This window comes from Neopsephotus bourkii, unplaced genomic scaffold (genome assembly GCF_033783945.1).
Source record: "Neopsephotus bourkii isolate Nb327-2 ecotype Australia unplaced genomic scaffold, CSIRO-AGI_Nbou_v1 NB_1541, whole genome shotgun sequence".
Taxonomy (NCBI): domain Eukaryota; kingdom Metazoa; phylum Chordata; class Aves; order Psittaciformes; family Psittacidae; genus Neopsephotus; species Neopsephotus bourkii.
This window is the reverse complement of record NW_026902017.1, coordinates 580,792-592,360: the sequence shown is the minus strand read 5'-3', so window position 1 is coordinate 592,360 and position 11,569 is coordinate 580,792. Positions and strand designations below refer to the sequence as shown.

Sequence of the window (11,569 nt, the reverse complement as noted above, 5' to 3'; positions counted from 1 at the left end):
TTCCTGAGCCTGCCTGCCCATAGCCCACCATCTGCCGGCTCATGCATCTTCCCTGATGTGCCCTGCCCTTTAGGTGGTAGAGACCCTCTATCCAAGAGACACTCTATGACCTGGGTAATCAAATCTTGTTCTCAAGGAGAGGCTACAGACCAGCAAAGAGCAGCTCCTTCACAGGGAAGATGGAAAAAATACACCTCAAGAGCTATACCCAAAGCAGGCTCAAGATCTGGAGGTCACAGCCACTCACACAGCAACCCAAGCCTCAGTTCCTGGCCTTGATGAACCGAGGTCATTACTGTGACATACTGGTATTTTCATTTAAAGCACTCTTATTTTTCTGTCATCTCTGGAAAGAACACCTAGAAATACAAATTGCATGTATTCAGTAAATGCATGCCTTCCCTAGTTCATGGATGATCATGATTCTATGATTCTACCAAAAGAATCACCTCCACTTGGTTTATTTCCCTTATTACAAATTTTCACCACTGCCCTTCACCCCCAGTATTGACAGGCTGCAAGGAGAAAGTAAGGGCCACTGAAAGTGTCCTTCGGCTGTGTTCCTGTGATTTTGTGGGCCAGCATTAGTTAAATTATAAAACAGCTGGCAGGCAGAGACTCCACAAAGGTATGCTTCATGGTTCCCCACAGAATGTGTCACCAATTTAATAAGGACTGTAGGCCCAAACATAACACGGAACATTTCGCAGTAATAAAAAAATAATTCTGAAGCATATAATTACTTCACAATTTAAAGACAAATACTAACTCCTGATGGAAGTGAGATTCCTGAAGTGCAATCCTCAAGTCTGGAAAAGAGGTCAGAACATGACAAAAGATGTAAAACCACTCAGAATGTGAGTACCAAAAGTTTTCTTCCTGTTGCCTCTCAGCAGCCGTCAGTAGCAGATCCTGTTTTAGAAAAGCCTATAAAGATGTCTTTCTGTGCCTCCAGTAAGCATCAGCTTGCACTTTAAGAAGAGTTTACAACACCTAACAGATCAAGAGGTAGAGAATAATGAAAAAAAGGAAGGAAAAAAAAAAGTTAATTTATTCTTAATGATTCTTATTTTTTAATTCAGAACTCATTCTTCAACATCTGAAAACAGTTACACGTGAGTTTGGGGGTTTGTGTTTGGGTTTTCTGTGGATTTTGGTGTTTCAGTTTTTCCCAACAAAACAGAAGCCCAGGAGTTAATGATGGAATCACTTTTTCCATTTAGAGAACAGAGCATAGCTTGCTCTCTCCCCACCTGAGGTCAGCTGTCAGATGCTGATACACTACAGGATCTCTAAGCTTTGAGTTTCAAGCTCAGCAATCACAAGCCAAGTCATATATAAGTATTGATGTTTGCCACTCTACAGTAAAAATACATCAGGCATCAATGCAATCAACTCATTAGCTGTTTTTATTGAGCACCAACATTCATTACTCACTTTTCAATTCTTTGATTAAGCAACATATTACCTGTATTCCCAGTCTATCAGCTGATTAGCTCAATAATACTGATAATCTTCTCAAGTCAAAAGAGCTGGGAGGGGAAGTAACTGAAATCCCTATGAGCAGACTCACTACACTTTTTGTGTATAACATCAATACACTAAACTACTAGCAATACAATCCAGCAAATGAAAATTAGAATGCGCTAAGTTAGAGAGTAATTTTAACAAAAAAGTCACAGCAGGTCATTAAAATGTCCCTTAATTGTCTCTGGATTGTACTCCGCTACCCTTCCACAACCTTCCTGGCATGCTGAGATTTTAAATCTCTTCTGACTGATGTAAGAACCAAGAACAAAATTGAAGTGTGATTGTCACACACAAAGTCTGAATGCCAAAGGTCAAAACAGCTGACTGGTATTCTGGACCACTGCTCCAAATTTTATATCATTTCTGTCCCTTGGTTATTGCCTGACATGATTTAACAACTGTAATTCCTTATTTAACAATGTCAAAGGTTTTTGGGAAATTGACTGTATTTCACCAACGATATATTTCTTCTTGATGACAGAGTGGTTAAAATGATTTTAAACCAAGACAGCAAAATAAAGCAGTAATAAAATCAATAAAAGGTGCTTAAAACATTCCTTCTATTAGGTAATGGCATTTAAAATATCCGTAGCTTGTAATGGCACTTAGGATATGCCCAAAAATCAATGAGCTAAATTACTTATTGAACTAGTTAATTTGAACATTGAGTTTTATACGGATATTGATAAAACAGGCGACAAGAACTCCGGCTGCACCTTTATTTCACAGTCAGAGGTCTCCCTCTGCTGGAAGAAACCTCTAAAAACTCGAGCAGAAATTGGTTTTAAAAATAACGCTAAAGGATGTAACGTCCAAAAATACCCACGCGAGGTCCTCAGTTCTCGTAGAGTTTGCAAATGAATGCTGCTCTTGAAGAACGCTACGTGTAAAACGATGCTAAATAGCAATGCAAAACTATAGATTTCATAGAATCACAGAGGGGTTTGGGTTGGAAGGGACCTTAAAGCTCATCCAGTTCCAACCCCCCTGCCACGGACAGGGACCGCTTCCACTGGAGCAGCTTGCTCCAACCCCCTGTGTCCAACCTGGCCTTGAACACTGCCAGGGATGGGGCATCACAGCCGCTTTTGTGCTTGGGCTCGGCTTGGGCTGAGATCATGTCACCCACCCCTCACCCGGCACTAAATTTATCTAAATTCAGGCTTGGAAATGCTGATGGCTGTCAGGGCTCCTAGTACCCAGAATACAGCTATTTGGTTAGACATGAGAAATATGCAAAAAACATGTAACGTGGGAAAAGTGTAGAAAATAAGGGATAACATAATGCTTTACGAACAGTGAGGCTATCCTCAAGAATTTTGCTAACACTTTTCATGTCAGTGATTTCTCTATAATAGTATTTATGGTAGACTCAGGAATAACAGCCTTAGGTTCTATTTTCTTGCTAGAATTAAAGAGATGAGCTCTGTGTCTATAAATCCTATTCCTGAGCTGCATAGACCCTTATACAAAGACTGCCCTAAGCACTCAGGTCAGTCTGTTTCTCCTTTACATACAGGAAAGTTATAATTCAGAGAGAAAAAACATTTAGAAATAAGAGACTGAAGGATGTTTGTTATGCCTACCAAACAAATTAGCCTAACACAGTCCCCTTGGAAGAAAGCAAACACTAAAATCAGGAAGATTTCTGCCTATTCATATAGACTTTTACCACCACAGTACTGGGAACCCTGAAGTTACCTGAAGCTTTGGAACAAGAGGGAAGGTGGGGAAGTTTTCCCAGCCCAGGCTGCAATGACTCCTGAAGCTGCAGACACAGAAGCTGAGGCAGAGCACACAGCTAAGGACATCAGGGTACCACCTGCAATACGCTATTAGCGCTTTCACTTTCAGTCAAGATGAGAATACAGCACCCCTGCATTTTAAACCTGCAGTCTAGTGGTAATAAGATTGCAACACCATTCTGAAGCTGCGCTTTTTAAAGGTCATGGTGATTAGATGTCCCTGACAACTAGGAAAAGGCAAATGCCACGCTCTTTTCCAGAACAGCATAGGAAGCCGAGGAAGGCTCCTAAAACCGCTTGTCCCTGGAAGGATTATGGGGCAAACACTCTTCCTGGCCACTTAGGTGGGCAAGGGACCTGCTGGCTGTGTCCGGATGCGCTCGACGGCGCTACCCACCTCCCTCCGACCCTGTTCCCTCAGCCTCCGGTTAGGGGAACCAGCCCCCGCAGCCGCTCCCCATCAGGCGGGGCCAGCCAAGGAGCTGCCGCAGAAAACGGGGCACAGCACTCCCGTGTGCCCCCAAATCACCTCCGGGCGGAGCCGCCCGACTTTCCCAAGATGGTGCCGGGCTGACGACAGCAGGGGGCGCACCTTCCCAAGATGGCGACACCGCCTCAGCCTCCTGCGACCTCTCCAAGATGGTGTCCTCCTGACGACGACCTCTTAAAGATGGCGGAGGTGGCTCCGCCCCGGCGTGGGGCAGGCTGGGAGCGGGGCTGAGCGGCGGAGATCGGGCCTGCTGCGGGAGGGAGGAAAGGCAGTCGGTCGGGCTGTGTTGGCGGCGGAGCGGGGCCGGGCGGGAGCCATGCCGGAGCTGGCAGTGGACCGAGTGGTGGTGCACCCGCTGGTGCTCCTCAGCGTCGTCGATCACTTCAACAGGTAGGGCTGGCCGGGAGCGCGGCCCCGCCGCGGCGCTGAGTCACGGTCACAGGCCGGGCTGGGCCGTGAGGGAAGCGGCGCGGCGGGCCCCGACACGAGCAGATCGCGATGGGGAGGGACTCCTCCGCTGTGAGAGGTGCGGAGCACCCGGGCCCTTATGCCGGCAGATCGCGATGGGGGTAGACCCCGCGCCGGGAGAGGAGCGGAGCACCCGGGCCCGGGCTGATCGTTCGGTGCCCAGGGCCGCGGTGCCTCGGTGGCGGCGGGCGCGCGGCCTGCGAGAGCCGCCGGAGCCCCCGGCCCGCTGCCGCCTCTGGTGTGTTCCGAGGGTGCTGTGAGGGGCGGTCGGTGCCTTCCTCGAGGCCGCCGAAGGCACGGAAACAACGTCCCGATGGTCAAAACACGAGCAGGGGAAAAACGGGGTTTGATGCTAAAAGCCGAGGCTCCCGAGCGGAAGATAAGTCATGGCCCTGTAAATAGCTCGTGTGTAACTCGTGCCTGATTTAACTTAATTGCACTGATTGACAAGCAGTTTTAATGTCAAAACCTAAAAATCTCGCAAGGCGAAGGAGCCTGCTCTTGCGAAAGCGAGCTGTGGGTACCACCGAGCAGTGTAAGCGCTTACTCACATTTTTATAGGGCATTGTCCTGCGGGGAGGCTGCAGCGGTGCTGATTTCAGGTCCTGACGCCCCCGTGAGCTCCGTCGGACCTTGCAGCCTTGCAGTCTTTCTGCCTCGCTGGGTTGCAGGCTTTGATTCTGAGGGCACCAAGATGCCTTTTTTTGGATGCAAATTAACAATCAGTAATAAAACGGTCATAATGCCTCTTCTTCCTTTCCAACGTGTGTGCTATTCATGGGGCAAAGCAATGGGGCCCCACTGTCACCTTCTTCCCTGAATCGGGCTTTTTGTTGTGGGAGCTCACAGTCTTTTCCATTTAGAATAGGAAAAGTTGGAAACCAGAAGCGAGTTGTCGGTGTGCTGCTGGGCTCATGGCAGAAAAAAATACTAGATGTGTCCAACAGTTTTGCAGGTGAGTTTGGGTGTCCTACCCTTCCTCAAACCTACTGAATTATTTAAGAGCTGAATTGCATTTGGGTTTTTTTAAGCCACCCTGGGAGAGCACAGACTGTTCCCTCCATGTACAAATCAGCCTATATATTTACAAAAATGCTTACTGTTGTCAAAAATATACCTATTCTGCCCAGTCTTGTGCTGCATCTTCCATGCGCACTGTGGAATGTTTCAAGAGCAGGTGTAAACCTCTTTTAAAATGCTGATGGATGTTTTGCTGCATTGGGCTTGCTGACCTCTGCCAAGTGATCAGTGTCTCAATATGTCACGCAGAGATCAGAGTGCTCAGTGCTGATGTAGCTGTTACTCCTGTAAAGATGTGTATTTTAGCCTTGCTCCTTTTCCTCAGATTTCATCCAATTAATTACCAGTTCTTTCCTTAAGTATATTGCTAATAGTGTTGAAATAGTTTCTTCTTAAATATTTATATGTGATAGTAAAAGTACTTCTTGAATGCATGGCTTTTGTTGACCCATTTGTGTTAGTTAGATCATTTCCTTCCCAGTGGGACTACTCTGACAAAGCAAAATGATCTCAGTTTATATATGTTGTTTCACAGTTTACATGGAGTTTTCTCCCAAGCATGGACTTCTTTTTTTTTTTTTTTTCCCTCCAACTTTTGTTTTTTCTATTACAGATGAAAAAGGGTTTTTTTCCTATTTTTCACAGCCTTTCAACTATGAATCTTTCACTATAATTGAAAATTAAAGGACTGAGGCCAGTCTTTGTTCTCAGAACTGAGCCTGTATGCCTGTATACATGCTGGTAAAATAACTGGCCGTTTACTCAAGAGTAAATAGTCCTTACTTAAATGCCTCACAGTGTTCTAGTAGTCTGTAAATGTGCTGATGACGTGTTCTACACAGAAAACGAATTTTTCTTTTAAGTAGACTGCTCTTGACTGACAAGCTGCAGAGTCTGCTGAGATACTCAGTTTATCGTATCAAATATCTACACACACTACTAAGTTACTTTGTATGTAGGAGAATTTCTCTCTGATGCTTGATGTTGTCTACCGAGGATAACTCTCAGAATGCTTTTTTCTTTTTTCAGTTCTGAACTGTTAGTGATGATGAGACAGACGTGTGACTGAACATGACAGGTTAGCTTGGGCAGCAACGTTGCACAACAGTTGAAACTGATTAAAATCCACTACCCTTTAGCAGCCAAAGATATCCCAACCCTCAGTCTTTCTGTAAGCATCTTCATTCTGGAATTTGAATTCTTAAATACTGATATTTTGTTTTATTCCCAGTACCTTTTGATGAAGATGACAAGGATGATACTGTGTGGTTTCTAGACCATGACTATCTAGAGAACATGTATGGAATGTTTAAGAAGGTCAATGGTAAGTTGAAGCCTTCTTGCCATCAGGGATACACTCCCAGTTTCTTCAAAGACTATGGGGAATTGAATTCATAGTAAGGTTGAGAGTTAATTGCTCACATAAGAAGCCACGCCATGCTAATTCCTTGCATCGCTTCACTTGCACAGATGGTTTTCCACTGGTTAATTTGTGCAGGTAGGTTTTTGTTCTTAACACATTAATTTATACCTCGCTAGTTTTCCCAAGACTCCTGACAGCTTTTTATCTTCAGAATAACTCAGATTTCAAAATGCCATTACTTCTGAAGAATTTCAGGGCTTTCTATCTAAAATCCGTTCTGTACAGATGCGCTCTGAAGTTAAAAAGTGTCTTTACCACTCAGTTTGAGCAAGAATGTTCAGTCATAACTTCAGTTCCTGTGAATTTTCTTAGTCCTGACACCAGTTGTCATTCTCATGATACAGTTTACATTTCTAGAATTTTTGCATCTCTAGATGTCAGTTTCAAGCTGTTGCATCCTGCTATTGGCAAAATTAATAAGTCATATTAAATAGTCCAGTTCAGTTACAAATCTAGGAATGACGTTAGTAAGTTAGATGCAGTTAGTAAGCTATGATAGGTACAATTAGTAAACTGTGTGTCACTACCCATGTCATTGCCTTGCTTACTGGAATTTGTTTCCACCTACACATATCAGATTTTCACCCTTTGTTTCCTAATTTGATACCTGCATAAATCTTTCTGCAATTGCCTTGCCACACAGTTCTGATTTAGAATTCTTTCTGGTTTTGCTCAGCTAGAGAAAGAATAGTTGGTTGGTACCATACAGGCCCTAAGCTGCACAAGAACGACATCGCCATCAACGAACTGATGAAAAGATACTGTCCTAACTCTGTAAGTACAGCACTTCTTTGGCAGGGGGATTGGGGTCCTCTCTCTCCCTAAATCTGGGAATCCTTGGCCCCAACTTTGTTCCTGGTGATGCAACATGTTAAAGACCTGGTAGCTGCAAAAGTATTGAGGAACTCATATCAGAGTCTTTTCGAAGAATTATAGATGTCTTTTCTCAGAGCCTGGAGTTTACACCTCTGAGCACCCAGTGTACCATTGCTCTGGAATGAAGAGCTGACATAGGGATTTTTTTTCTGGTCTTTGAATGAAACTCAGGTTTCTGAAACGTTTGCTTTTTCTATCAGGTGTTGGTGATTATTGATGTGAAGCCAAAGGATCTGGGGCTGCCCACGGAAGCTTATATTTCAGTTGAAGAAGTTCACGATGTGAGTATTCAACACGTCTCTCTGCCTTTTCCTAGGAATTGGGTTTCTGTTAAAAGATGGCCCCTAAGATTGCCTTGTTTTCTGAAAGTTGTACATACAATGGTACATAGTTGCCTTTGGTATACAGGATGTTGCACTCACTAGGGAGGGCCTCTGACTTGTAGCCAAAATCTGCTGACATTAGAGGTTAAACCCCAGTCATGATACATGCATTTGTAACTAAAGCTTTCATCTGCCAGTGCACTTGGAAGAAAAGTTACCATTTGACCTGAGGAATTCCACAGCTCCAGTGGTCCATGTGATTTAGATGCTTCTTACCTGTTTCTGATGTGTCCATGGCCATCAATAAAGTCACAGACTAGAGTGCTTTTAAGATGTCTCTCTGACACATCAGCCTGTTTGCAGAGGGCTTGGAGTAATTGTGTGCTTACTCATTTGTGCACCTGGCAGTGCTGGGTAGGTCAGTCAGGCATGAGCAGCACTCATCACTTGCAGCACCATGCAGACAAACAACATACAGTAATAAGTCAGCTGTAGCTTTTCATTTACAGGTTTTTTATTTAAATTATATTCTGTGTATATATAAGTAAATTCGATTCTTTCTCCTTTCTGAGGCATTCTCAGGTATTCATCCTGTATATGTTTTAAACATCTTTCTTAATATCTGTGTGCGTGTGTGTAAGTTATACTTTGTATGAGATTGTTCCATACTGGTTGGTTGTTTTTTTCTGGAGTTGTGTATGTTTCTAATTGGTTGAGAGCTAATACCAGGATGACAACAGGTATTCCGAAATGTAATAAGGTTATGTCAGGAAAGTAAGAAATAGTTGTGATATTTAGAGGTACCTTCCATGCTACCCACCAGTTCATAAACCAGCAAAATACATCCATTGAAAGTTACACAAAGGACAGGAAAGAAGAAATTGCTCACAGCTCTGTACTTGCAACAGTTGTTAACCCTTATTAAATCAAGAAAAATCCAACTAGAGCCTTTCCTCTGATTTCTTGTGAAGTCTGTATAATCACTGTGTTGCTTTCATTAATAGTTCCTCATACTCTGTCTAAAATCAGTGTTTTTTTAAAGGTATTGTGATTCACTTACACCCTTCTTCCCTGAGCTGTGTTACTGCAGTTCCCTGAGGTGGTGTTTTGACATAATTTGCGCCACTGCCCCTTCCTGATCCTGTAAACAGGCATCAGTTAATCTGACAGGGTGGCATTCATGAGCTGCCCCACCGGTCGCGTGGGGATGCCTGTGCTAGCTGGTTCACGTGCGCCCTCATACCCATGGCTCAGTCTGATCGCATCTCCTCTATCCTTGTGTCCCAAAGGACGGCACTCCGACCTCCAAGACGTTCGAGCATGTGACTAGTGAGATTGGAGCAGAGGAGGCAGAGGAAGTTGGTGTTGAACACTTGCTACGGTAAGCACCTTTAACATTCATGTGTTCTTAGGAGACTTGCATAGGACCATGATCCAATCTGTCTGGCCTCTTGAGTGCCAGCTTTTCCTTCAGTGTGCTATTTAAATGTTACAGCGTATTCACTTAGCAGTCTCACCTGCCCTGTTTGCTCACTGCTAGTGAAAAGTGTGACTGCCCACTGACAGGATGATAAACACTGCATGTTCGTGCGTTCAAACCTGCAGGATATCACATCATTTTTTGAGGGCTGAACGGGAACTTTGCTCATGGCTCTAGCTCTCTGAACAAAAAAGAGCAGTCACCCTCTGAAATACTGTTGTTTTTCTCACCCTTTCAACCAGTGCTACAAATATTATTCCAAAGAGAACCTACACACAGCACAGGATACATCAGTGATATACTTTGTAACATACAGGTGCTTGTGCTCCTTCTTTCACTGGGCACATTCATTTCACTAGTGTTTCAAACTGATTTGCTTTTTAAGCTGGAAAGAGCTCTTAATGGGCCCAGCTGCTGATGAGAATGTGAAGTGATACTCTAATGCTGATTCCTTCTGTGGTGGGTGTTTCAGGGATATCAAAGACACCACGGTGGGCACACTGTCCCAGCGGATCACAAATCAGGTCCATGGCTTGAAGGGACTGAACTCCAAGCTTCTGGACATCAGGGGCTACTTAGAGAAAGTAGCCATGGGCAAACTCCCCATCAATCACCAGATCATCTACCACCTCCAGGATGTCTTTAACCTGCTGCCAGATGTCAACCTGCAAGAGTTTGTCAAGGCCTTTTATCTGAAGACCAATGACCAAATGGTGGTGGTTTACCTGGCTTCTCTCATCCGTTCTGTGGTTGCCCTGCACAACCTCATTAACAACAAGATTGCCAACAGGGATGCAGAGAAGAAAGAAGGACAGGAAAAAGAAGACAGTAAAAAGGAGAGAAAAGATGAAAAGGAGAAAGACAAGGAGAAGAGTGATGTCAAGAAAGAGGAGAAAAAGGAGAAAAAGTAAAATGTGTAGGGGTTTTATTTGTAAATTAAAGTTCTTGTAAACTAAATCACTTTGGTGCTAGATTCCTGTCTCTTGAAGGGTCACTGCTCTGCTTTCCTCTGCTTTGGTATCTGCTTTTTGTACTCATCATGACATGGCTGCAGAGATTTTTCTCAAGCAGGCAGCCATGTGGAGGCCTGAGCACCCAGCCAGGGAGGGCTGAGAGACAGGGGGAAATGTGTTATGTTTGTTTAGTGCAGCACTCTTCCTCCCCTGCATGGGTCACCAAAGTGTTGAGGCCAACAGCTGAGGATTTCTACTAGGTGCGTTGTTATGCTTCAGATAAAGTCTTGTCTTACCAATACCAAGTTTTCACTCCTGGGTGAGAACCACTTTGTTCACATGAATTCATTTTTGAGCTGAGCAGGAGGGGGCCAAGTTCCAGAAGTACCACACAGTTATTAATGAAGGGGCTGGTGCTGTTTTTTAAACTGTACCTTGTGCTGGGCTAGTATAATTCTATTTTTTTGCTGTCCTTTCTGTCTGGCCAGTGAAAAGACTGGGCTTGGCTCTTGCTGTCACGAAAAAGAAGTGCATAACAGCTGAACTTACGCCTAGTGTGATGCTCTGCCTGGAGACATGGAGGGGAGAGAAGGTGGGATCCTGCCACAACCCTGGCCAGGGCTGGAACAGCACCTGGGGCTCCAGGTGACCACAAGTGCTGCATCAGCACACTGGTGCCAGGAGAGTGGAGAGTGTCAGCAGTAATGGAAGTATTCCTGCTGGGATGGGGTTGGCACTAAGCAAGGATCACTCACAAAGTACAGGCTATTAAAAATAACCAAAATACAGCCCCCAGATAAACCCTCCAAATTCACAGAAAGAACTGACAAGCCAAGGCAGCTGCTGAAAAGCAAAGGCATGGCAAAATTACAGGATGCAGGTTGTCTCAGTGACAGGAATGGGTTTATTCAGCCCTGCTTTAGTTCTCACTAAACACCACAAGCCTGCAGCTACTGGCCTCATGCACCCAATTCTGTTCCACTGGTGCTGGTCTCAGTTTCACACGGTGGCGCAGGGAGGCAGGCTCAAGCTCTGGCAAAAGACCCCGCAACCATTTTTAGCCACCTGAATTAGAGGTTGGATGAAGCCTGATCCTACTGTGCAGTGTGTGCATGGCAAAAATACTTATGACATCGCTAAGGAGCTCTGGGTGCCCATCACAGCCTGTACACCCGTCGGTTGCACCAGGCTGTCCCCCCATGTAGCGAAACTGACAAGAACACACACCTTGGCAGCTGCTTTATTATTTATTGCACAAGAA

At 44.6% G+C, this 11,569-nt stretch overlaps 1 protein-coding gene across 1 annotated transcript; it reads left to right on the top strand.

Annotated features, from left to right (window-relative positions):
• The first annotated feature begins 3,963 nt into the window (after positions 1-3,963).
• Positions 3,964-10,312, top strand: LOC133221490 (26S proteasome non-ATPase regulatory subunit 7). The gene is made up of 7 exons (XM_061370399.1): positions 3,964-4,155; positions 5,097-5,188; positions 6,485-6,577; positions 7,353-7,450; positions 7,753-7,833; positions 9,165-9,256; positions 9,828-10,312. The coding sequence occupies exons 1-7, from the start codon at positions 4,082-4,084 to the stop codon at positions 10,264-10,266; spliced, it is 969 nt and encodes a 322-aa protein (XP_061226383.1). The 5' UTR covers positions 3,964-4,081; the 3' UTR covers positions 10,267-10,312.
• The last annotated feature ends 1,257 nt before the right edge of the window (positions 10,313-11,569 follow it).

Excerpts from the sequence above, each read along its gene's own strand:
- LOC133221490 (XM_061370399.1), top strand. The coding sequence starts at position 4,082 with ATGCCGGAGCTGGCAGTGGACCGAGTGGTGGTGCACCCGCTGGTGCTC. Across the intron at positions 4,156-5,096 it reads GTCGTCGATCACTTCAACAG|AATAGGAAAAGTTGGAAACC; the intron begins GTAGGGCTGGCC and ends TTTTCCATTTAG. Across the intron at positions 6,578-7,352 it reads AATGTTTAAGAAGGTCAATG|CTAGAGAAAGAATAGTTGGT; the intron begins GTAAGTTGAAGC and ends GGTTTTGCTCAG.